Source organism: Leptodactylus fuscus, chromosome 7 (genome assembly GCF_031893055.1).
Source record: "Leptodactylus fuscus isolate aLepFus1 chromosome 7, aLepFus1.hap2, whole genome shotgun sequence".
NCBI lineage: Eukaryota > Metazoa > Chordata > Amphibia > Anura > Leptodactylidae > Leptodactylus > Leptodactylus fuscus.
The window spans coordinates 131,439,682-131,467,100 of NC_134271.1; the positions used below are offsets into that span (position 1 = coordinate 131,439,682).

General features: G+C 40.7%; 1 protein-coding gene across 1 annotated transcript; it reads left to right on the plus strand.

Annotated features, from left to right (window-relative positions):
- Positions 1-1,463: 1,463 nt before the first annotated feature.
- LOC142213331 (receptor-interacting serine/threonine-protein kinase 3-like) lies at positions 1,464-27,236 on the plus strand. The gene is given in 10 exon segments (XM_075281646.1): positions 1,464-1,656; positions 14,141-14,272; positions 14,274-14,460; positions 18,414-18,553; positions 20,666-20,715; positions 20,822-20,980; positions 21,874-22,004; positions 22,570-22,612; positions 26,407-26,501; positions 27,183-27,236. Coding segments are annotated over 10 exon segments (1,125 nt in total). The 5' UTR covers positions 1,464-1,522.
- Positions 27,237-27,419: the final 183 nt, after the last annotated feature.

Here is a 27,419-nt window from a genome sequence, read left to right on the forward strand (position 1 = left end):
AATACCATAAGTAACGTACTCCACCGCAATGGTCTCTGTTCCAGACGAGCCTGTAAGGTATCTTTACTTTCAAAGCGTCATGTCAAGGCTCGTCTACAGTTTGCTCATGATCACTTGGAGGACTCTGAGACAGACTGGTTCAAGGTTCTCTGGTCTGATGAGACCAAGATCGAGATCTTTGGTGCCAACCACACACGTGATGTTTGGAGACTGGATGGCACTGCATACGACCCCAAGAATACCATCCCTACAGTCAAGCATGGTGGTGGCAGCATCATGCTGTGGGGCTGCTTCTCAGCCAAGGGGCCTGGCCATCTGGTCCGCATCCATGGGAAGATGGATAGCACGGCCTACCTGGAGATTTTGGCCAAGAACCTCCGCTCCTCCATCCAAGGATCTTAAGATGGGTCGTCATTTCATCTTCCAACAAGACAACGACCCAAAGCACACAGCCAAGAAAACCAAGGCCTGGTTCAAGAGGGAAAAAATCAAGGTGTTGCAGTGGCCTAGTCAGTCTCCTGACCTTAACCCAATTGAAAACTTGTGGAAGGAGCTCAAGATTAAAGTCTACATGAGACACCCAAAGAACCTAGATAACTTGGAGAAGATCTGCATGGAGGAGTGGGCCAAGATAACTCCAGAGACCTGTGCCGGCCTGATCAGGTCTTATAAAAGACGATTATTAGCTGTAATTGCAAACAAGGGTTATTCCACAAAATATTAAACCTACGGGTTGAATAATAATTGACCCACACTTTTATGTTTAAAATTTATTAAAATTTAACTGAGCAACATAACTTTTTGGTTTGTAAGATTTATGCATCTGTTAATAAATCCTGCTCTTGTTTGAAGTTTGAAGGCTCTAACTTATTTGCATCTTATCAAACCTGCTAAATCTGCAGGGGGTTGAATACTACTTGTAGGCACTGTGTATATATATATATATATATATATATATATATATATATATATATATATACTAAGCTTTACTGTCTTTCACCTTGTAATATGTATTGTATGTTCTATTGTGTAACTTTCGCCTCAATATATCAAGATTGATACAATATACAGATAAATTCAAGTGGCCTCAGCACAATAGTACTGTACAGCTGCCATCGTGAGCCATCCCCAGTAACATTATAGTTATATATAGTCACATTGCACTATCCTTGTGATTGCTATAGGGGATTAAAATAATAATTGACTCCTTAAATTCTTCCTTTTATTATTTACCTTCAGTAAATGCTATAATATACTTTACTATACTAAAAATAGGTTGTAGGGAATGAGAGGGATTGAAGATTACAGAAAGACGACGGAAAATCCAAAGCAGTCGTCACACAGGCCAGGCTTCAGGAAATAGATTATTATATGACAGGGTTTGTACAATAAGGTAAAAGATCGGTTCAGTCTAATCTTATTATTGGCGCTGTGCACAAAGCGCAGAACCTACCTCTCTTGAGAGTGACTCATCTTTCTTGCACCTGAATCATTCAGTCCTGTATGTCACTAGATAGACAACATGCAGCTTCTACCTCCTGGAGATGTGGAGGGGCTGCAGATGGTGGGCTCTGGGGGGTTCGGAGTTGTATACAGGGGATGGAGCAAGAAGCTGAACATGGAGATTGCACTGAAGATGATTCAGGGGTCACATGGGTAGGTAACATTATTGTAATATTATTATATGTCATTTCTAGGACTTTACACAATACATTTGGGACCTAAGTCTATTGTCTAAAGTCACCTACGTCTACTGCTAGTCAGTGGGTTCAACTACCCCTGAGCTTTTTGATCCTTCAGTGATTCCTAACATGTGCGTCTTTAGGAAATCCCTATGCCATCATAACTGGGTTCGACTTGTAACATCTGATAGGAGGGAGGGTGGGTTGGCCATTTTTTCTGTGCCTCATGTGATGATCTACCTTTTTGAATGCTACCCACCATGTATATGAGGCACAATGGGGAACCTGAGTTACATATATGTGGCTATACTACAAAAATACTCCACGACCTTCATCCTAGTTTTCTCTTCATGGGTGCTCATATCCAGTGGTCATCCATCTTAGCTATGGCCTGATGGTGCTTAATGAATTTATTATTTGGTCCTCATTTAAATCATTGCTTAGTCCAATTATCAACGGAATCAATGTTGTGACCATTAGGGATTTGCTGTCGGTTCCAAATTAATAACAAAATGGTTGCCCGTATGGGGACAACACAAAGCCACACATACTCAGATGTATATCTAAATGTTCTAAAGTTTATTACGTTACTCAGCTCTTATAGAGGAATAATAGCTGTATACTAATTTAGGCATAAACTACATCACATAGAAGTATGAATTGGTCACAGTACAGAATGGGCGTTTACAAACTATGAATACGTGCATAAGCAATACATGGGCTAAGACATGGTTGTCCGTGTCCTCCATTTTAGTTTTAATCATGCTAGCGCAGTGTTCTAAGATGGACGGTCTGTCCTTGATCCTTAGCTTAGACTATTCCCATATCTAATGGACATTCTGTGTCTTGATATTAACCCCTTCCCGACATGCGCCGTAATAGTACGGCGCATGTTGGGTCTGTAACTATAGCCATAGCCGTAGCCGGGCTAGCTTTAAGCAGTAGACAACCGGCTCTAATGCCTCCGATCGGTCCCCGGACCGATCGGAGGCATTAACCCCTCCGGCGCCGCGGTCAAAGGCCGCCATTTTGCCCGGGATCGCCAGCTCCTGGAGCATGCTCCAGGGCCGACGTCATGTTGCCATGACAGCCGGGAGCCTGTACAAGGCTCCCAGGCTTGTCTTCAAATTATCTCTTTGCAGCCTGCAAAAGAGAGGATGATTTTTTGCAATGCATTGCAATGCATTAGCATTGTAATGCATTGCATTAGTGATCAGACCCCCTGGGGTTCAACACCCCTATGGGGTCTAATAAATGCAAAAAAAAAAAAAAAAAAAAAAATATAAAAAAATATAAAAAGTATTAAAAGTTCAAATCCCCCCCCTTTCCCTAGAACACATATAAAAGTAGTTAAAAACTGTGAAACACATACATGTTAGGTATCCCCGTGTCCAAAATCGCCCACTCTACAAATCTATAAAAATATTTTTCCTGTTCGGTAAACGCCGTAGCGGGAAAAATAGTCAAAAGTGCCAAACTGCCGTTTTTTCACTGTTTTGATTCTAATAAAAATTTGAATAAAAAGTGATCAAAGCAATAACATTTCCCAAAAATGGTAGAGCTAAAAAGTACACCCAGCCCCGCAAAAAAAGACGCCCTATGCATCCCCGTACACTTACGTATAAAAAAAGTTACGGCCGTCGGAATATGGCGACTTTTAGAAAAAAAATTTTTTAACACAGTTTTGGATTTTTTTTAAGGGGTCAAAATGTAAATAAAACCATATAAATTTGGTATTTCTGGAACCGTACCGAAACACAGAATATAGGGGACATGTCATTTTGGCTGCATAGTGAACGCCGTAAAACCAAAGCCCATAAGAAAGTCACAGAAATGCATTTTTTCTTCAAATCCACCCCATTCTGAATTTTTTCCTGCTTCCCAGTACATTATATAGAATAATTAATGGTGGCATCATGAAGAAAAATTTGTCCCGCAAAAATTAAGACCTCATATGGCTCTGGGAGCGGAGAAATAAAAAAGTTATGGGGTTTAGAAGGAGGGGAGTCAAAAACGAAAAACGAAAATCAAAAAATGCCATCGGCGGGAAGGGGTTAAACATGAGAAACTAAGTAATAGTTATGAGAACTCAGAAACCTTCCAACCTTTTCCTATATATGATAAGAAAGCACAATTGCAAGTCTCTCGCTGTAGCTGCGTGACAGAGACAAGACGTTAGTGAAAGCAATATGGAATATACGCAGACAAAATGTCGGAATGCTAAGTCTCTCTCTTTACAGAGATATTTGTCCCCTCACAATTCCCCCAATTTTAACACATCTCATCTCCAATTAGTAGGCCCTCCTCAGAGAGATTCCCAATGTCATGTGATATGTTAACCTCAATATTCAGCCATCTTGTCTTCACAAATCATCTATTAGTATATACATATGCGTTCATGTTAGTTCCAACATTTTCAAACAAAGTAATAATTTGAACAAGCAAAAGAAATACAATATTATCATCACGATTTACATTATAAATTTTCAAAATTTTCATCAGGGTCAATGTCAAAAAATCTGACATAGTCCAATTGATCCAACAGTCCAATAGACCTTTAGGTTTCCTTCTCAGGATCCTTATCCTCTATCAGTATAACAAGGCTTTCCTTATAATCTCACAGCTGCATTGGTTATCAACTGGAACTGGAAGGGACCATTGAATCTCTTGTGTCTCTTATCACCATCCAATCTTTGGGTTATAGCTTATAAGTTCCTTCCATTAACTCAGAATCTGGAAGGAAGGAGAAAACTAAGAATATACATGAATCATATGCTTTTGATGATTCATCACATAGTCAGTCAGGAGTCAGACGACATCTGGAACAATTATGAAAAATACAATCCAAATCTAGGGCTAAGGCTAATTTCTCCTATTAAGAATATAGCTCACAGAAAATACAAATACAAGTGACAAGTGATAAAGACTTTTCAGCACCTTGGGAACAGAAAGGGGGTTAAGAGGAACTTGTTATATCCCCATAGTATACATTTTTCTTATTACCTGTCCTGTCTAGTGATTTCCATTATAACTTTGATGGTCTCTGGGATCTCATGGTCTACCTACCGTCCCGTTTGTGGTGGCTTTCTTCACCAGATATGCCCCAGGCCATCCTGAAGAGAGATAACTATACACATAAGCACTAGAGATGAGCGAATAGTACTCGATCGAGTAGGTATACTATGGTATTCGAAATACTCGTACTCGATCCAGTACCACTCGCTATTCGAATAGAAAAGTTCGATGCAGAACCAGCATTGATTGGCCGAATGCTATACAGTCAGCCAATCAACGCTGGTTCTCCTACCTTTAGAAGTCTTCTCCATGCAGCTTCCCTGCGGCGTCTTCCGGCTCTGAATTCACTCTGCCAGGCATTGGGCCTGGGCAGAGCCGACTGCGCATGCCCGCTTGTAGTGCGGACATGCGCAGTCGGCTCAGCCCAGGCCCTATGCCTGGCAGAGTGAATTCAGAGTCGGAAGACGCCGCGGGGACGCTGCAAGGAGAAGACTGCTCGGAGGATCCAGCCCGACCCTCATACTTGGTAAGTATAATTTGATCGAATGTTGCCTACCCCTGAAACGAGTATTTTCCCCCATAGAGTATAATAGGGTTCGATATTCGATTCAAGTAGTCGAATATTGAGGGGCTACTCGAAACGAATATCGAACCTCGAACATTTTACTGTACTCATCTCAAATAAGCACCCATACTGTCTCACCTTTAGTAACCGCACATACTTAACCTGCAATCTCTGGAACAGGTACAAGGGCTTCAAGTATGGCTCTAAGAAACTTTTCACTGTTTGGCCTACATTGTGTTTACCACATGCCATGCAGGCTCACATATATCTGACTGTAGTGATGCTAAATCCTGCAGCTGCCCATCCTCTGCTCACCAGGTCACATATGGCTACTTCAAAATGGTGCACTTAGAAATGATCTGCTTATGCCATCAATGGGAATTAATGCTCTCAGTAAAGATACTCTCTTACCACTGGACATCAGGACTTATTCATCCTCTTTTGATCCTTGCTGTTTCCAAGTCTTCTTTCCTCCTGGACCATTTTTGGTGCATCAGTGTTGTAAAACCTGAGAAGAGAGCTAAAAGGTTTGGGTCTAGCATGGTGACCCCTGTGGTTAGGCATGTCCCCTAGGCTTGTGCAGCTGGGTTAGTGGCAGTGTCCGCTCTCATGTTACCTCTACTTTCTTTCGTATCAGCCTTGGTGTGTGCCATGACTTTTGACTATACCCACCTGTGTGGGGGCAGCAGGGTCTCCATCACTACCTTAATAGCCTGGAAATACTTTTAGGCTTAATATTAACCTTACAAAAAGCTCTCGCTCTCCAGATTGGACCATAGTCCTACTATAGCAGACACTAGAAAAAAACGGGATAAAGTGAGTATCCAAAAAATATAGGGTAGCAAATTAAAACTCAAAAGCTTTTATTAATACCCGCTAAAACATTTAATATAAAATTGCTCCCCCACAAGTGAACCTCCATCACCTATCACAATGTAGGATAGCTAGACTACAGATAGTCGCATAGGTCTGATTGGGGGTATAGTAGCCAAAATAGGTATTCAAGCTACTAGGATGTCAAGGGGAAAAAATAAATAAACAAGGATCCTCCCACTCCTTTTCTCAGATCCCTTCAACACCCCATATCAGATCCAATGTGTAAGCTGCTTTTAGGAGATACACAGGACGCTCTTATATACTACCCTGTTTCCCCGAAAATAAGACACCCCTCCCCTTCACCTTCTGGATCACATACAACCGGCAGTCATGCCGGCACTCCGCTATTTGTTCCCCACTTTGTTTGCCGATTGTCCCCCACTCCAGCCGCTGCATAAAACATCCCCCGAAAATAAGAAAGGTCATATATTTCGTTAGATAATTAATTATAAGAACATGTCTTATTTTCGGGGAAACAGGGTATTGCTCCTCATACTCAGCTCCTGTGCCAATATAAATAGCAACTAAACTAGCTGGTTACAATGTTTCTAACTATTTAAAACAGCAATGTAAAGATAGCAGAGTGCTTCCTCATATTCCACTTGCTACACTCAGTTTGCCTTTAGCTGCCTGGACTCTCACACTAATAGCTCCAGGCACTGATAACTGCCTAAATTCACAGCACTATTAGCCCTGAGTTCCTGGCCCTCAGCTCTTGGTAATGCTAACTGCTTAACTTTTCAGCAATCTTAGCTTCACTGGTAACAGCCTGACATGTTTCCTTACTGCTCACTGCAAGGGTTAAGGGGATATTGTCACTCCTTAGGGAGAGACCACCATATAGGTGTGTGGAGACTTGTTAAGTCTTTAGCACTCCACTTTGCAAGGAAATTTGTGGTCTCTCCCTAAGGAGTGACAATATCCCCCGAACCCTGTCTAAGCCTCTCACCTCTACCAGGTTATAGTCCTCTCTACATCGGGCTGAAGAGATCCAAGTAGATTGAAACAGCTGTCCTCGATTGAGAGACTATACCTGGTAATAATCCCAGCGTCATTGCAAAACAAAGGCCTCTTGGAAGGTCGGGCATGATGCTAAAGGGAGCAACCTTTATCGGGTTATCTCACTGGAATCCTGTCATAAGACAGGCTTGCACATTCCAGTGAGCGCCCTCTATTGGTTTGCAATACTGAGGCAGCAAACTGTATTCCTAATTACATCATAAGGAAAATGTTCGTTGTTGTACCGTTTTAGCCAGTGGGTTAGAAATATAAAAAAATATAAAAAAACATAATTACATAATGGAAGGCAGATTTGCATATTCTTCCCAATGCTCACTGCAAGTAATTCATCAGAGGCTTCTCTAAGATAGCTTGCCACTTCCTAAAATAAGTGATTGTTTCAAAGCAAGGAGAGCCTAATCACTGCCCCGCTCCCCCCTTGACATTTTTTTGCAGCCATGGCATTTTAGGAAGTGGCAAGCTATCTTAGAGAAGCCTCTGATGAATTACTTGCAGTGAGCAGTAAGGAAACATGTCAAGCTGTTACCAGTGAAGCTAAGATTGCTGAAAAGTTAAGCAGTTAGCATTACCAAGAGCTGAGGGCCAGGAACTCAGGGCTAATAGTGCTGTGAATTTAGGCAGTTATCAGTGCCTGGAGCTATTAGTGTGAGAGTCCAGGCAGCTAAAGGCAAACTGAGTGTAGCAAGTGGAATATGAGGAAGCACTCTGCTATCTTTACATTGCTGTTTTAAATAGTTAGAAACATTGTAACCAGCTAGTTTAGTTGCTATTTATACTGACACAGGAGCTGAGATAACAGTAGTATATAAGAGAATCCTGTGTATCTCCTAAAAGCAGCTTACACATTGTATCTGATATGGGGTGTTGAAGGGATCTGAGAAAAGGAGTGGGAGGATCCTTGTTTATTTATTTTTTTCCCCTTGACATCCTAGTAGCTTGAATACCCTTGTTGGCTACTATACCCCCAATCAGACCTATGTGACTATCTGTAGTCTAGCTATCCTACATTTTGATAGGTGATGGTGGTTCACTTGTGGGGGAGCAATTATTTATATTAAATGTTTTAGAGGGTATTAATAAAAGCTTTTGAGTTTTAATTTGCTACCCTATATTTTTTGGATACTCACTTTATCCCGTTTTTTTTCTAAAAATATTAGTTTATAGGGAAACTCTCATGAAATATTTCTTGTTATACTATAGCAGACACCTACCCTCAGGCCTTGTACCCCTTCCAGTGATGGCTTTTCATGAACTGAGACCTGTGGAGTCCCATAATAGGTCTCCTTATGCTTGGTTTACCTCGTATTTGGTGACTGTGGCATATCTGATGCAGGATCCACCATCTTTCCCAAATCCAAGACCATCTATAATAGAACTCAATCAAAAAGTTATCAACAGGTTCTTATTAACAATTTTTTTTTTTTTTTTATTAATTTTTAAGTTGTCTTTACTCCCCCTGAAAAACAAAACAAAAACCTTCAAATACAGCAAGCAAATGTGACTTGTCCAGCCAATTTAATGTGGACTGGACCTGAGACAGACCTGTGAAAAAATAACCTTTAATTACAATTCAATATTCATTAACAATGGCATTGGTCTTCTGTTTTTTTTTTTTTTTTTTTGTCAAATTACTTCATGTTCTATGAAAGAGATATCCACCAAGGATGAAGCTAGACAATCCAAGAGCGTGTATTATCTTATCATGCTGCAGCTCACATAGCTGCCTATCCCACTCATAGCTGCACTGGATATCCGCCCCTGCATCTCATAGCTGTGTTTTTGTAGGACTACAAACTTCAGCAATCTCTCTTAAATAAACAGAGGCACATTTATATAATCTCACAATATCAATGCAATAAGGTTAGGTAAATATTCAGAATATATATATATATATATATATATATCAACAGAGAAAGCAGAAACATTAACTGAGGGATCAAATCAGACTCCTGGTCACACAACAGAATCATACACAAAGGACATTACAAAGCAGATATAGGAATGACTTCTAATACACTTAGTATGGACACAAAGGAATTTTTCCTCTCTTTTTTTTCTAACCCCCCCCCCCCCCCCAAAAAAAAAAAAAAGAAAAAAAAACATCATTACAGGACAATTTTACACAATGGGAGACAATCCTAATTTCAATCAGTTTATATAAACCCATGTTCACCTTCTTGTGTCATCTTTCACTTGCCTTGACCCAAAATCTGATACCCATCCTATTATGTGCATACTATCACATCACTTTATGTTTCAATATTCTAAATTCCATCTTTTTGACATCCTAAATTTAGGCAATATACTTAAACCTTGTGTTTCATGCCACTTTCTGGCACCTCTTCATTACATCAGCATCTTTCAATTATTCATTCCATGATTCACGTAATCCAACGCATTGTGACCACTCATTGACCAAAATACATAGGGAGCCCATGGGAATGTCTAGAAATGTATTTACAACCTCTTTCTTTTTAAAGATATACATGTTTAGCACAATCTCACACTATATTCCGGATTATCGAATGGAGGTCTCAAAATTCCACATTATCGGAATTTTGCTAAAATTTTACTTTTAAAGTCAAAATGTTGCTAACAACACAGTCTTAACAAGGAAAACCTTCTACCGTACCCCACTTCTGATACCATATGTTTTCCCAACTATCTTAAGGGGTCGGGTACAGCTTTAACCCCTTCCCGCTGATGGCACTTTTTGACTTCCTGACCAAGCTCGATTTTTCAAAACTGACATGTGTCACTTTATGTGGCAATAACTTTGGAACGCTTTAACTTACCAAAGTGATTTTGAGACTGTTTTTTTCATAACACATTGTACTTCATGTTAGTGGTAAATTTTGGTTGATATGTTTTGTGTTTAATTCTGAAAAAATAGGAAATTTGGTGGAAATTTGGAAAAATATGCATTTTATAAAGTGTGAAATGATGTGCATTACATACAGATAGTCAGACCGCCAAAATTATATCATAAATCTCATGTCCCAGATCTCTGCTTTATGTCGGCATCAAACTTTAGTCACCCTTTTATTTTTACGGACATTATAAGGTTTACAAGTGAAACAACAATATTCAAAATTTTCAAGAAATTTCCAAAACCAATTTTTTAAGGGACTAATCCAGTTATGAAGGGGTTTTGAAAGACCCTTGTATTAAAAAGCCCCCCATAAATCACCCCATTTTCAAAACTGCACCCCTTAAATAAGCCAAAACAACATATACCAAGTCTTTCAACCCTATAAGTGCTTAACAGGAATTAATACAAAATGGAGGTGAAATTTTCAAATTTGAATTTATTTTACTAATATTTTCGTTTAGCCCTAGAATTTGCTCATTCACAAGGGGTTAACGGAAAAAACGCATCCCACAATTTGTTATGCAAGTTCTCCGGACTACCATAGTACCCCACTTGTGGGTGTAAACTAATATATAGACGCACAGCGAGATGCAAAAGGGAAGGCGCGCCAAGGAGCTTTTAGAGGGCAGATCTGGCTGTGATCAGTTTCAAGAACCATGTCGCTTTTACAAAGCCCTTGAGGTGTCAAAACAGTGGAAACCTCTAGAAAGTGACCCCGTTTTGAAAACCGCACCCCTCAAAGAATTTATCAAGTGATGTAGTGAGCATTAGTAACCCCGAAGTGAATATGTAAGCTGTGCGGAGTAAATTGGGTACACCAAATCCCATTCTATTTTCCCCCTAGCTCCTATGACACAGATGGGGAAGAGGGGCATTCTGGGGGATCAGCGCTGGTGTCTTCTCTATCATAAGCTCTAAATACGGGGTGTCCCCTGAAAACGCTCGCACTGCTTATACATTTCCTTCTAGTCGCAGCCACTTATGTTCTAATGATTTGGCGACTTTTGGGGTTTTTGTCTTCACGTTGTACAAGCTAGATTTTTATTTTTATCTTCTGGCCATGTGGCCATATGAGGGCTTGGTGTTTGCGGTATTAGATGTGCTTTTCAATGCCACCATTTTGGGGCCTGTAACTTATTGACTACATTTTATTAACTCTTTCTGGGTGGGATGTAAAAGGAAACATCAATTCTGGCATTGCTTTTTAGCATTTTTTTTTTCTCCCGTGCAGCGTACAGCATAAGTAACATGTTACCTTTATTCTGCGGGTCGGTACGGTTACGGCGATACCTCATTTATATGATTTTTTAATGCGTTGCTATTTGTGCAGAATAAAATTCAATTTAGGGAAAAAAAATCTATTGTTTTTGCATCGCCATCTTCTGAAAGGCATAACATTTTTATTTTTCGCTAGACAGAGCTGGTTGAGGGCTTATTTTTTACGGGGAGACCTCTTCTTTTTATTGGTACCATTTTGGTTTTCATCTGACCATTTGATTACTTTTTATTGAGCATTTTGTAAGGGAAAGGTGGTGAATAATCATTATTTTGTGCGGTTTTCTACGTTTTTTTTTTACGATGTTCGCCGTTCGGGTTAAATAATGTTTTAATTTTATTGTTCAGGTTATTATGGATGTGGCGATACCAAATATGTAATTTTTTTTCTATTTTTCTTTATTTTACATAATAAAACATTTTATATGGGGTAAAAGGGATTTTTGGGGCTTTATTTATTTCTATTTTATTTTAAACTTATTTAAACTTTTTTATTTTTACTTTTTTCAAACTTTTTCTTTCTGTCCCCATGGGGGATTGAAGCAGTGATCGGCTGATCACCGCTTCACTACACATACGCTGCAATACACGTGTTACACGTGTATTGCAGAGTATAGGAAGCTGTCAGCCTGTGTGGACGCACAGGCTGACTGCTTCCTTTTTAGGCAGGATCAACCAGGTGCGAGGAGGGGGTAAGTGATGGGGCAGACCCGGGGTCACTGATCAGACCCCGGGCTGCCCCCTACGAACACCGGCACCCCCTGAAACCGGCGCGGGGGGTGCCGATCGCGACCACAACAAAGTGAAACCCCGGAGATGCCGGTGGTCATGTTGACCGCCGGTATATCAGGGGTTAACACCCGCGATCGGACCCAGTTCCGACCGCGGGTGTTACAGGGCAATGTCAGCCATAACATATGGCTGTCACCCGCAGCGCATGGTGTGCAAACAGTTTCTGTGTGCGCACCATGCATCCGCCGTAATAGTACTGCGGTTTGCAGGAAGCCCTTCCCAGCAGCGCCGTACTATTACGGCAAATGTCGGGAAGGGGTTAAAGAAGGCAACACCAAATGCTTTACTAAGACAATTCTATGTCGGATCAGTGATTACATAAAAAAGAAAGGAAGCTAGTGTGATATTGTGCAAACTTCTGTATGATACAGATTATAAAGCTTATTATGCAAAGATTAAGATACGGCACAGACCAGATGATTTACTTTCCTTCACAACCGTGATTTGAGCCAGCTCATAGAAATATACAATCACAAGGTACAAATATGTGACAAATAATATGGATTCCGGTCTCTGATGGTAAATTCTTAGACAAAAAGAAGATACGTTTATTATATTTAGCATAACATGACTGGGTATAAAGTTACAACATAAGTTCCAAAACATAACTATTGGATAAGACACGGAGAAGACGTTCCATCCCATTATAGATAACAGTTTCCAGCACAGGAGGGGGTGAGCTTTGGGCAGCATCCGTGAATGGAATGTAAGATGGAGACAGTCCTACTACAAAGAATAGAATTCAAGCAGACAACAGTTTTCACTGACACCAAAATTACATATTAATATTTTCGTGCAATTTTTGAATATTTTCATGGCAAACCCCACTCTTCTAATTACCACAGGTGTTCAGAACCTTTTAAACTATACTTGAAGTTGCTTTAAAGACCAACCACCAGACTCTAAAGTTTTCTTTACCAGATTCTAATCAAAGTTTAAACCACTATGAAACATCAAAATCTCCTTGCAAAGGCATAAAAGTCAAATACTGGCATTGCTTATTAGCACGATGGACATTACAATTACAAATTGAACCATATATGCATACAATCCACACATCATACCAGTGGTACACTCAATCACTTATAGCTGAAATCTTAGTTACCCATCTTGTCTCATCTTCTCCTCCTCCACCTTCTTGTTAAGTTCCACCAAAGCATGTATACTTCTGCTGTAGTCCTTCATTTTCTCGAATGAACCTTCCACTTGTCTAGTTTTCCCAAAATGGTCCATTCACATTTTTCACATGTTTTGTTACAATTACTTTTAAAGGGTTTGTCCCTATTAGTCTGACATGGTCACTTTGTAGAAGTTATCTGTCTTAGAACTTTTTTTTATCATTGAGGATAAGGCCCCACATAGCGAGCCGTAGCAAAAAAGAAAAATGCTGTGGAAAAGCCCACAACCTCTATTATACCTATATGGAAATCTCCAGAGTTTTCCACAGGTATTGACACGCTGCGCTTTCACATCGTAGAGCATCGGCCGAAAGGAATTTTCTGGGATTTTGATATTAGTCATTGGACTCCCAGTACCTGCAGTGATCAGATGATTGCACCAGCAAAAACACAATGGTGGAATTTATTATAGTTGAGTTGCTTGAAGGCTAGCTGGAAATAGGTGTATTTTAGGCACTAGCGTGAGACCAATTTTTTTCTTTTGTCAAGGCAGTATGGTCTACCTGGTCGCATACTATCATTTGTTAAAATATCCCCAAATTGCACCAAAATTTTGGTATAAAATTCAAGCCCAGAGTATGCCACCTGGTGGTATAACTGTAGACTAGACAGTGTAATGAGGCACCAGATTTATCATCCATCATTAGCCACTGTGAGTTCTAGTACACACCTCTGTACACTATGTAATGGGTTACTCCAGTTCAGCTCCCATTTGTTCCAGGTGCTATCGAGAGTACAGTTCTAACACAAGCAGCAGATAACCGGGGGGTAAGGGCTGCCCCACTGATCTCATATTGATTTGATATTAATCCCATTGTTCTGATGGATAGAACCCATTTTGCATTACTATATGTTTTTATTTCAGCTCCAACTTGAAAAAATTGATGAGGGATCTCAATAAGGAAAAAGACATAATGCAGAAGGCCAGCAATCCTCACGTGCTCCGTCTCCTTGGTGTGTATGAAAAAAATGAAGGAGAGTTTATTGGATATGGGCTGGTACATGCACCATGGCTCTCTACGATCTCTCTTTGACAATATCCCTGATGTCCCCTGGGCCCTGAGGTTCCAAATTCTCCACCAGGTGGCCCTGGGAATGAATTATCTCCACACCCTTGACCCACCGATCATCCATCGAGACCTGAAACCCTGCAATGTGCTGCTAAACAAACACTTAGATGTACAGGTAAGTATATGACTGATGAATGCCAACCATAAAAGCTCATTGGCGTCATATTCTACAGTTGTAATGCACCATAACTGTAAGTACTGGTGTAATATAGGTCGCTTACTGGGAATGATGCAAAAAATGCAGGGCTCTGCTAAGGTTTACTGAGCTCAAAAGAATATTGGATGATGTTATTTCAAGACCACTCACAACCATGATCTTTGGTACACAGTAGCAAGGTAACCAGTCTATAGAATATTTACTATCTTTGGAATTTTAGGTCTAGATTAGAGATGAGCGAGTACTGTTCGGATCAGCCGATCCGAACAGCACGCTCCATAGAAATGAATGGATACACCTGGTACTTCCGCTTTGACGGCGGCCAACCGCTTAACCCCCCGCGTGCCGGCTACGTCCATTCATTTCTATGCGAGCGTGCTGTTCGGATCGGCTGATCCGAACAGTACTCACTCATCTCTAGTCTAGATGTCTAGAGCCAAGTACAACGTTATTAAATTTTAGATTTAATATTCACAAAAAGTACAATGCTTAAGCATAAAAGATGTAAAAAAAAAGACATATAAAGTAAGACTGATGGTGTGTTATGTTATATAACCCTACTGCATTTGTATCTCACGTTGTCTGTACTGATGTGTATTGTCCCATGTGCTGTCTGACACACGAGGAATTGAGCACAAATGGGGTTGGGGGGGAATAATCAAATTTGAACCGTAACAACATTACGGGGAAACTCTAGTTCCCTTTCTGGAAATGGAATGTCACCTAACTAACTTAGAATCCTCCCTCCACACACCCCCCCCCACCCCATCATACTTACCTGTGTTCTGTTCCGGACATTCTGGGCATGGGATGTCACTTCTTCTTTGCAGCCGACACCTCCTTTTCTTGATGTATGCCCATACCTAAACAATAGAATCGGAATGATGGCATGCTCAGTAGAGTGCCAGCATGCTGGCACTCCAGCGCTACTATGCAGATGTTTGAGTTTATTTCTATAGGGAACGTTATTGAGTGACCATATCAAGTCATACATCAATAGAACCTTAGTGCAGATGGTTTTCCTAACATGGTCTGTTTTCGATGGGAAGCATAATCTTATCCTCTTGCTGCTCAATGCTCAGCTATAGTTCTACTGGGACTGTAATTCTCTGTCTGTACACTGCCAAGGCTGTAATTCTCCGACTACACTTTGCTAAAACTATAGTTCTCTGGCTGTTTGTGGACCAATCTCCTCTTATATGTACTGGTTAGAGATGAGCGAACAGTGTTCTATCGAACACATGTTCGATCGGATATCAGGGTGTTCGCCATGTTCGAATCGAATCGAACACCGCGTGGTAAAGTGCGCCAAAATTCGATTCCCCTCCCACCTTCCCTGGCGCCTTTTTTGCACCAATAACAGCGCAGGTGAGGTGGGACAGGAACTACGACACCGGGGGCATTGAAAAAAATTGGAAAAAGTCATTGGCTGCCGAAATCAGGTGACCTCCATTTTAGACGAATAGTGGATTTCAAATCCGGGTCATATGAGAATGTGAACTTTGTGACTAAGAGACAGGGATAGCTGTACAGGCAGGGATAGCTAGGGATAACCTTTATTTAGGGGGGAATGTTATTAAAAATAACTTTTTGGGGCTCTATCGGGTGTGTAATTATGATTTTTGTGAGATAAACTTTTTCCTATAGGGATGCATTGGCCAGCGCTGATTGGCCGAATTCCGTACTCTGGCCAATCAGCGCTGGCCAATGCACTCTATTAGCTTGATGAAGCAGAGTGTGCACAAGGGTTCAAGCGCACCCTCGGCTCTGATGTAGGAGAGCCGAGGGTGCACTTGAACCCTTGTGCACCCTCGGCTCTGCTACATCAGAGCCAAGGGTGCGCTTGAACCCTTGTGCACACTCTGCTTCATCAAGCTAATAGAATGCATTGGCCAGCGCTGATTGGCCAGAGTACGGAATTCGGCCAATCAGCGCTGGCTCTGCTGGAGGAGGCGGAGTCTAAGGTCGGACCTGAATGGAGACTGGTGTGGAGCGATCTTAGACTCCGCCTCCTGCAGCAGAGCCAGCGCTGATTGGTCGAGTTCCGTACTCTGGCTAATCAGCACTGGCCAATGCATTTCTATGGGGAAAAGTTAGCTTGCGAAAATCGCAAACTGACAGGGATTTCCATGAAATAAAGTGACTTTTATGCCCCCAGACATGCTTCCCCTGCTGTCCCAGTGTCATTCCAGGGTGTTGGTATCATTTCCTGGGGTGTCATAGTGGACTTGGTGACCCTCCAGACACGAATTTGGGTTTCCCCCTTAACGAGTTTATGTTCCCCATAGACTATAATGGGGTTCGAAACCCATTCGAACACTCGAACAGTGAGCGGCTGTTCGAATCGAATTTCGAACCTCGAACATTTTAGTGTTCGCTCATCTCTAGTACTGGTTCTTTCCAGATCGCTCCAGGCTTTTCAACTCTTTCTAGGGACTTAAAAAGTTTTTCCACTCTAACATTTTTATATTGCAGATGAGTGGATGTCCAGTCGCCGGGATCCCCACCAATCTGCTGTTATAAAAAGCCTTCTTAGGGTGCATTCACACTAAGTATACACTGAGCTGATTCTGAATGTAAAACACGTTCAGAATCAGCGCGTACAAAGCAGATCCCATTCATTTCAATGGGAGCCAGCATACGAGCGCTCCCCATTGAAATGAATGGGCTGCTTTTTTCCCTATTGGTTTCAATGTGATACGCGCATATCACATTGAAACCAATAGGGAAAAAAGCAGGCTATGTATAGTTAAAAGTCCAGCAGATGAATACACCATATTATGGGGGTATCACAGATACCAGTGGTGGTGCTTCCCAAACAGATTGGGAAATTGGTTGCAATGAATCTTATACAGTGATGCCAACATGACATCATCTTACACCCATGTTATCCTTTTAGGGAAACATTTAGACTTTTTTGTCATCTGTAATGGCAGCATCCTAGAGAGCTCCTGCTTTGTCTTTGTGCTTCTGGGTATGTTGTATGTTTTGAGTATATTTTCCATGTAATTTATTGCTTTCCCCTTTGTATTCTCTGTTGGTTTCCCCCATACTTGGTACAGCCCAGGCCTATAACAGACTGCAGGGTGGGGTCTGACGGACTTTTGGTCTCCAGGAAACCAAAAGGGTATGATAGCACTGTTTTGCTGAGCCCTTCGGTTCCCTATACGGCCCCGGAGGGAGAAGATTGAAGCCCAATACTTTTCTCAAGACAGCCCTGAGACAGGGATTCAAGCTGCTGAGTCTACAGCCACAGTAACAGGAAGAGAGAAGGAGCCCTGCCTGATAGGTGCTATCCGGGACCCACCTTATATGGTAACTGGGCCCAGAAAGGACTACCTTGATAACAGCCCCCAGAACTACAAGCTGGCTGTGGCTAAGATTTTGAGAAAGTTGGAGTGGTGTACACAGCACAAATCCTCATCATTGGGCATCCCTCAATACCAAGGGTGGGCCTAACAGTGGGGACACTACTAGCCCCATTGGGAAGCTGCAAGGTGCACAGTTTGCATTTGTCCAATCTGTTTAACTGTACCACTGTAACTGTACCACTTTCGGAGTCGTTCCGGCTCTACCATCAGGGCCTTTCTGAACACCATTACACTGGTTCAGGTTAAGAAAGGACCCCTCTAAAACTGGAAGCTCCTTAGGGAAAACTACTACCACCACCATCCGGTAGCACAGCGGACCACCCCTCGTCGATATCTGGCCTAGGAGGTGTGCTGGGGAGATTGGCTGAGTGCACTTGGCGTATCCAGTGACACAGTTACTGCCATTACTACTCCCATCCTACAGTACCCTCCATCTGGACTGCGGCATAACCTACTGTAGTTAGGGAAATACTGTTATTGGATATTGTTATAGATATCCTTCTATCTATGTTTACACATTTATATTCTTTCTCTTTTAAGATCACAGATTTTGGGTTATCTAAGATTGTTGGGGCTACTAGTTCTGTGACTCCATCGTTTGCCGGGACCTGGTCATACATGGCACCAGAAGCTCTTTATGACATCAACTATCGTCCAACTAAGTCATATGATGTTTACAGGTGAGCCAAGGCTGATATTCTGGCTGGCACATAAAACATCATGAAGCTGCGTGGCTCTTCTCAGAAGTTAGGGGTTTTTTTTCAATTAACCAATTCCCAACATCCACCATTATAGTACATCAATATATTGGGACTTTAAACATGGCGCCCGCTCAGGAACCACTGGGTCTCCATCTTTTTACATAGCTGAGACACTGATCTGATTGCGGGTATTAATTTATTTAGATGCTTCGGTCAGTGAGACATCTAATGAGCAGTGATGCATGGTCAACTTCATCTTGATGGGTCAGAAAGGCTCCCAGGCCTGTCTTTAGTGCACATCTATTACAGGCTGCCATAAGCAGCATTGCAGTATGTTATATGAGTGATAAGACCCCATAGGGTTTTAAAAAATTAAACATTTTAGAACATGAAAAATATTTAAAGGAGTTTTCCAAGCAAAAAAAAATATTGATGGCCAGTACGTAGAATAGACCATCAATGTTAAATTGTTGGAAATCTGACATCTGGCAGCAACACTGATCAGCAGTGCTCAACAGTTGATACACATAGAATGGAACAGGAATCCGACAACTCTGTTCTCTTCTTATTCAAGTGAACTGGAGCTGATCTGATCTGATCTGTACTTGGTATGGCCAATAAGCTGAGAATAGGGATGTCTGCTTCCTGCTCCATTCTCTGTGTATAAGCTGCAGTGAACAGCTGATCGGTGGAGGTGTTAACATCCAGTTTACATCCTCATGTGGGATAATTTCATGCTTGACAAAAATTTCACAGCAGATTGTGGGATGCATTTTCTCCTTCAAACCCTTGAGAACATGTAAATTCTAAGGCTAAACGAATATATCAATGACAGAAATTGAAAAGTGTAAATTTCACCTCCATTTTGTTTTAATTGGTGTGAAATGCTGAAAGGGTTAAGAAAAGTCCTAAATGCTGGAGTGCAGTTTTGATAATGGGGTGATTTATGGGCGTGTTTTATTAGGGAGGCCTTTCAAGGCTCCTTCAGACCTGGTCTCCTGAAAAATTTGTTTTGGAAATATTCTTGAAAATTTGGAAAATTACTGGCTTGACTTGTAAGCTTTATAATATCTGAAAAAATGAAAGGGTGATTAAATTTTGATAGCAAGATAAAGCAGAGATATGGTAAATGATATTTATGAAGTAATTTGGGTAGTATAACTTTCTATATGAAAGGCTTGCAATTTCAAAGTTTGAAAACTGTACTTTCCTCCAAATTTTCACCAAATGTCCTACTTCATAATTAAAGACAAAATATATCACGAAAAAACAATCTCAGAATCACTTTGATAGTTTAAAGCGTCTCAAAACTATTACCATATAAAGTGGCACATCAAATTTGAAAAATGAGGCCTGGTCCTTAAAGGGGTTGGCCACTTTCAGACCAATATTGACAAATAAATGTACAATAAAATGATATACAATTTTCCAATATACTTTCTGTATCCATTCCTCACGGTTTTCTAGATTTCGGCTTGCTGTCAATCATCCTGTTACTGATAGTGGATAAAACTCTGACCATGGTCATGTGATTTATGGTCCATGGTCACGTGATGAGCACACAGGTAGCACCAGGCAGCACTTGTATACTCATCACATGACCATGGACCGTAAATCACATGACCATGGTCAGAGTTTTACCCTCTAGAAGTAACAGAATGAATGACAGCAAGCCGAGATCTAGAAAACTGTGAGGGATTGATACAGAAAGTATATTGGAAAATTGTAGTTCATTATATTGTACATTTGTTTGTCAATATTGGTCTGAAAGTGGTCAACCCCTTTAAGGTACTATTAGGCCGTGTTCTTAAGGGGTTAAGGTTCAGGTTTCTTCTCCCAGGATGTAACCGTCTCATTGCTGTACAAATTGGGTCTAATTTTTTTGTCACCTGCTTACAAGAATTTCTGTAATATCCGCCTCTGCATCGAAATCAAAGTTTGAAGCCACTGCTTTGTTCCGGCAAATAATAGCCAGATTGGGAACCCCTTTAAATGGGATCACTAGGGAACAAGGTCAAGGTCCACTCATTTTACATTATTACTATGCTTACATTGAAATTGTTCTGTCACTCTTGTGCTTCTGACTTACAGCTATGGCATCTTAACATGGACAGTGTTCTCCGGTGAAGAGCCCTATCCTGGTAGGTTGTAGTCTCGGGTAACACAGCACATTTGTCAAAAATATTGAATCGATGTTGGTACAGTATAAAGATAGATGCCATATTTTTCTGTCTTTTCCTCTGGCAGGTGTACCTGCAGTTGTAGTCCAGCATTGTGTGAGTAAAGGCCAAAGACCTAGAGTCAGTGATCTGGACCAGTACAGAGATGTGAAAATGGTGTCTGAAGCTAAAGAGTTAATGATTAGATGCTGGAACCAGAATCCCGAGAACAGGCCTAGCTTCCATGGTGGGTACGAGGACTACTGCCACGCATTTCCGGAAATTCACTTTGTAATGAACAGAAGTTTTTCACCTGTGATCCTGATGGTTAGTTTGGGTTACGATCAGTCATCCTGGACCAACCATAGTCTTCAATAATTTTTTGCAAGTGAAGCTTGATAGACAACTTCGCTCTCATACATTTGTTGTTGTGAAGTTACAGATATTTATGGGAAAAAGCCAATAGATTGCACTAATAAACTTAAAGGGGTTGTCCGGGATAAAATGATCTTTCTAATCTAAGCTACCCCGCCTACCTTCTACATTACTTAGGTTACCAAAAATCTATATTTACTGGAATGCCCTTGGACCCCTGAAATGATACATCACCAATACTAAAATAATATTTACCTGTCTTCCTTATTTTTCGCCTGGAAAACCCCTTTGAAGCCCCTTTTCTGTACAACCTCTGTTTTGTACACCTCCACTTTGCTTCCTGTGGTTGCTTACTTAGGCTTAGATGATTGTTGACTAAATCCATGGATTTCATCACGACCAGTTGCCCATCTAATGTTTATGTGGGCCTCATGACTCTCCCCAATAGAAGATGTTGAGGGACATTAGCATCAGGCAGTTGGATTGAAACTGCCCAGCCCTTTTGTTCTCGAGGAGATAAGCGTCTGCCAGAAGTGTACGACAACAACGAATTTCCTCTCCCAGTCAGCAGACTGCTAAGTTGGGCTGATCACACATGTTTGGGAAAATTGGTTGGGATAGCCGTCAGGAGAATGGTTTAGGAGATTAGCTGCGCACTGTCATTATTTCTTGGTCATGCAGTAGTCACAACTCGTCCATAAAGAACCCATGCACTTTATACTCTTCAGTTCCTGATTTCTTCATCTTCTGTGTCTTTTCTACAAGACTGTGGGAAACTGACGGCAGAGATGTTCAAGGCATATCAAGATGAAGTTGTTAATGCTGTGCGAAGAGTCCAAGACCTTCTCAATGAGATATCTTCTCAAGATCAAGAACCATCTTTTGATGCTTCACCGGTAGCCGTCGTCTTTTAGCTACTTTCCATATGTACATTTTTGTGAGCTTTTCCAACGTATATCAAGGTTGTGAAGGTTCTGAAACTTGGTTGATATTGATATTGTAGTAATGGAGACACTACGACAGGTCCATCTGTCTGCAGTTATCACTATGAATGGTTTGTATAAGGAAAATGTTTTTGTTTTACCGTGTTAGCCAGTGGATAGGAAATATAAAAAACAAAAAACTTGAGTCTCCATTAGTTGATACCTTTTTTAATGGCTAACTAATAATGATGACAGATTACAACGTTTCGAAGCTCTCGGCTTCTTCTTCAGGTATATCTAAAAACAATTTCTTCATCCTTCAGAAATTGTTTTTAGATATACCTGAAGAAGAAGCCGAGAGTTTCTAAACGTTGTAATCTATCATCATTATTAGTTAGCCATTAAAAAAGGTATCATCTACTGAAGACTATCAAGTTTTTTGTATTTTATATGAATGGTTTGGAAAACGTGAGAGTTACAGAATATCTAAATACGACCAAAATAAGATGTCCTTTGGTTTATTTCTCTTCTTTTACAGGTATCATCAGGACCATCTGAAAATATAGACAATTTCATCAGAGGTCAGTTAAACTAATTTGCTGTGACCCTTTGCTTATATTGAGAATAGGTATCTAGTCATTATAGTAACTGAGGTCAATGGAGAGGTGCTTGCTTGGTTCTTGCCGTAACGCTCAAAGCTGTCAATGGAGAGACATTCACTTAAACCTAAATGCCTCCCCAATGATTGCCCATCAGAGGCTACTTTGGACCACATGACTCATGTATTCCCAAGAGGTCTCATAGGCGGATATGACATACATATTTATTCATAATTTTATAAGTTTTTCACCAATGAATAGTACATGTGAATATAAGAAACTTTGTTATATGTCTTGCTAAAGAAATATGTTTCCTCTTCTACTTAGTAGGCTTCTTTCCTCTTCCTTATCCTCACTCACTTTATAGAATCTGTCTCCATCTCCATATTCCATCTTCCTCTAACACACAAACGTCTATGGAAAGAGAAGGAGGAGGCTGTTAATCGGATTATTGCTTTTTTCTCTACAGCAGTAGAGTCTTATCTTGAAGATACAGCATTATTTGAAGATACAGAAGAGTTCTCCCTCATTTACAATGTAGCTAGCAGATCTTAGTAACTGCAGTTAGTTGTGTTTCTTTTCCTGTAGCCTCCACCCATCTTTCCATAAACTTCTATGTAAAACATACATTAATGGTGAAGGAAACAGATTTCTTTAATAAAGATAAATGAAAAAGTTTCTTATATGGAACTTGGTTATACATTTATAAAAAGATGAGGTGGGCTAAACTGTCCACCACAAGTGTAGAATAACTACCTTTGTCATATCTCCGGCAGATGCCAGTAACTAGATCTGCTTCCCTATATGTTGGTCCATTTACTGTACTGCTGATGCTTCCTGCTACCCCTACACATCATCTCCTGTAGCCTGCTCCATCATGTTCTATTCCATACTATCTGCCAATCATGGTGCCATAAGCTACCAGCAATGCCACTCGCCAAACTTCTGTGCCTGGTCCATCATGTCCTACTATTACATACTGTTTGTGCTGCAGTTTTGACATAATAAAAAGGTATTAAAATGGGTCCTCCATTTCTTCTTCCAATACCATTCATCAATGATTCATTCCAATAATTCATCAATGGCACACTAATAGTCTGCCACAATTTTTTTTTTTTTTTAATCAAATTTTGTAGTTCCCACTTGCCATTACCACACTGTTGGCATAATAACATCAAAAAACATTAAAAAAAATACAGATAGACTCCTAGGAGCTCTGGCAGAGTGCAAGGAGATCTGATGGTTTCATACACTATGTTTTATAGATAGGTTCCTAGGAACCCTGACAGTGTTCTACACTATGTTTTATAGATAGGTTCCTAGGAGCCCTGACAGTGTTCTACACTATGTTTTATAGATAGGTTCCTAGGAGTCCTGACAGTGTTATACACTATGTTTTATAGATAGGTTCCTAGGAGCCCTGACAGTGTTCTACACTATGTTTTATAGATAGGTTCCTAGGAGTCCTGACAGTGTTATACACTATGTTTTATAGATAGGTTCCTAGGAGCCCTGACAGTGTTCTACACTATGTTTTATAGATAGGTTCCTAGGAGTCCTGACAGTATTCTACACTATGTTTTATAGATAGGTTCCTAGGAGCCCTGACAGTGTTCTACACTATGTTTTATAGATACAGTGCCTTGCGAAAGTATTCGGCCCCTTTGAACTTTTCAACCTTTTGCCACATTTCAGGCTTCAAACGTAAAAGTACAAAATTTTAATTTTGGGGGGAAGAATCAACAACAAGTAGGACACAATTGTGAAGTGGAACAAAATTTATTGGATATTTTAAACTTTTTTTAAAAAAAGAAAAACTGAAAAATTGAGCGTGCAGAATTATTCGGACCCCCTGCGTTAATACTTTGTAGCGCCACCTTTTGTTGTGATTACAGCTGCAAGTCACTTGGGGTTTGTCTCTATCAGTTTTGCACATCAAGAGACTGAAATTCTTGCCCATTCTTCCTTGCAGAACAGCAGGAGCTCAGTGAGGTTGGATGGAGATGTTTGTGAACAACAGTTTTCAGCTCTTTCCACAGATTCTCGATTGGATTCAGGTCTGGACTTTGACTTGGCCATTCTAACACCTGGATATGTTTATGTGTGAACCCTTCCACTGTAGAATTTGTTTTATGTTTTGGATCATTGTCTTGTTAGAAGATAAATCTCCGTCCCAGTCTCAGGTCTTTCGCAGACTCCAACAGGTTTTCTTCCAGAATGGTCCTGTATTTGGCTCCATCTATCATCCAATCTTCCCTGTCCCTGCTGAGGAAAAGCAGGTCCAAACCATGATGCTGCCACCACCATGTTTGACAGTGGGGATGGTGTGTTCAGGGTGATGAGCTTTGTTGCTTTTACACCACACATATCGTTTTGCATTTTGGCCAAAAAGTTGTATTTTGGTTTCATCTGACCAGAGCACCTTCTTCCACATGTTTGGTGTCTCCCAGGTGGCTTGTGGCAAACTTTAAACAAGACTTTTTATGGATAACTTTGAGAAATGACTTTCTTCTTGCCACTCGTCCATAAAGACCAGATTTGTACATTGTACGACTGATTGTTGTCCTATGGACAGACTCTCCCACCTCAGCTGTAGATCTCTGCAGTTCATCCAGAGTGATCATGGGCCTCTTGGCTACATCTCTGATCAGTCTTCTCCTTGTTTGAGATGAAAGTTTAGAGGGACGGCTGGACCTTGGTAGATTTGCAGTGGTCTTATACTCCTTCCATTTCAATATGATTGCGTTCTCAGTGCTCCTTGGGATGTTTAAAGCTTGGGAAATCTTTTTGCACCCAAATTCGGCTTTAAACTTCTCCACAACAGTATCTCGGATCTGCCTGGTGTGTTCCTTGGTCTTCATGATGCTCTCTGTGCTTTAAACAGACCCCTGAGCCTATCACAGAGCAGGTGCATTTATACGGAGACTTGGTTACACACAGATGGATTCTATTTATCATCTTCAGTCATTTAGGACAACATTAGATCATTCAGAGATCTGAACTGAACTTCTGGAGTGAGTTTGATGCACTGAAAGAAAAGGGGCCGAATAATATTGCTCCTAGGAGCCCTGACAGTGTTCTACACTATGTATTATAGATAGGTTCCTAGGAGCCCTGACAGTGTTCTACACTATGTTTTATAGATAGGTTCCTAGGAGCCCTGACAGTGTTCTACACTATGTATTATAGATAGGTTCCTAGGAGCCCTGACAGTGTTCTACACTATGTATTATAGATAGGTTCCTAGGAGCCCTGACAGTGTTCTACACTATGTTTTATAGATAGGTTCCTAGGAGTCCTGACAGTGTTATACACTATGTTTTATAGATAGGTTCCTAGGAGCCCTGACAGTGTTCTACACTATGTTTTATAGATAGGTTCCTAGGAGTCCTGACAGTGTTCTACACTATGTTTTAAGCCAAACTTATTTGACCTAGAATTAACCTTTGGACCAAACCACCCAAAATTAAATAAATCATCAAAGGTTTACCTGTTTTAGTCATGATACTAGTAGCACTTCCTTTTTGGACCAAATCGAAACTTGCAAACAAACGTCATGAATATTTGAACCTCATGAATATCTCATGAAATTTGCCCATGACTAATCAGTGGAGAGACATAAAGGACAAAGGGCCACCCCAAAAATTCATAGCATGTTATATAACACCCAATGCATCCATGAAGAACATCATAGTAAAATTTCATACTCTACTACAGCACCATATTATGGCATCTAAAACAAGAACTCGCTTAATAGTACATGTGTCTTATTTTAGATTTAGGCAATGCTGAAAATGGTAATGAAGACATAGAGGAATCACGACCAGTAGCCAAAGGACCAAAACATGAAGTACATGAGAATGGGACTACGGTGAGTTCTCCAAAGCACTAGAGTTTTCCAGTAGGACATTGGGTTAACATTATGGGTAACAGGCCAATCACTTATTCCCCAATTCTTGGGGGAGGGATGCTGTTTTTTTTTCAGTGACCCTGTCAGTGTAGAGGGCAGTACAGGTGATGCTCAATGGGATAAAGAATGCAGATGAGCTCTACCACACCGGGAAGAGAACTTTCTCTCTACTGCCCCTATAGCTAACTATTTAGTAATTCAATTTCTGAGCCATTGAGCTAAGTATATGAGCATCACCAACTGTGGACACCTGTTTCAGAGTTCTTGCTTCTAGAGGCTGGGTTATATGACCCGTTTTGGCACGATCCTATAGAACATGTATGACAAACATCCCACTCAACATCTCATCCTATTTCCATAGATGATCCTGCCATACAACTTCTTAGATCAAACTTCTTAAATTTACTTTTTTAAGTTTTTGGGGGGAACAAGAAGTATATGCCATCCCTCAATATATAGAAGGCCTTCACAATTCATCCCTTTTGGACAGCAAAAACCTCAAATTAGCCTTCTAGTTTTTTGGATTTGGATGTTTTCTTGGGACTAAATGGGCTCATAAACAAGTTTTTGGTTGATACTTGCATATTTATATTCTCCCTTTGACTTATCTGATGCGTATCCTAACTTTGTTCTATATTTCAGGCTCTTGCTCTGCCTCCTGAAGCTGAAATCAATTCCGTTTCAACCGAAGGTTAGCACTGATTTCCTAACTGTTTGTAAGCCAAACCAAGTCTAAAGCTAAGATCTAATGTTCAGTGTCAGGTTCCCTCCATTATGTGTGGTTCCAAGCCCAAGGCAGTCTAGACAGGTTTTATAGGAAGCATGTAGAGGTTACAGTAACCTAAAAAAGTCTATCTGGAAAAGACCATTTCCTTGGGA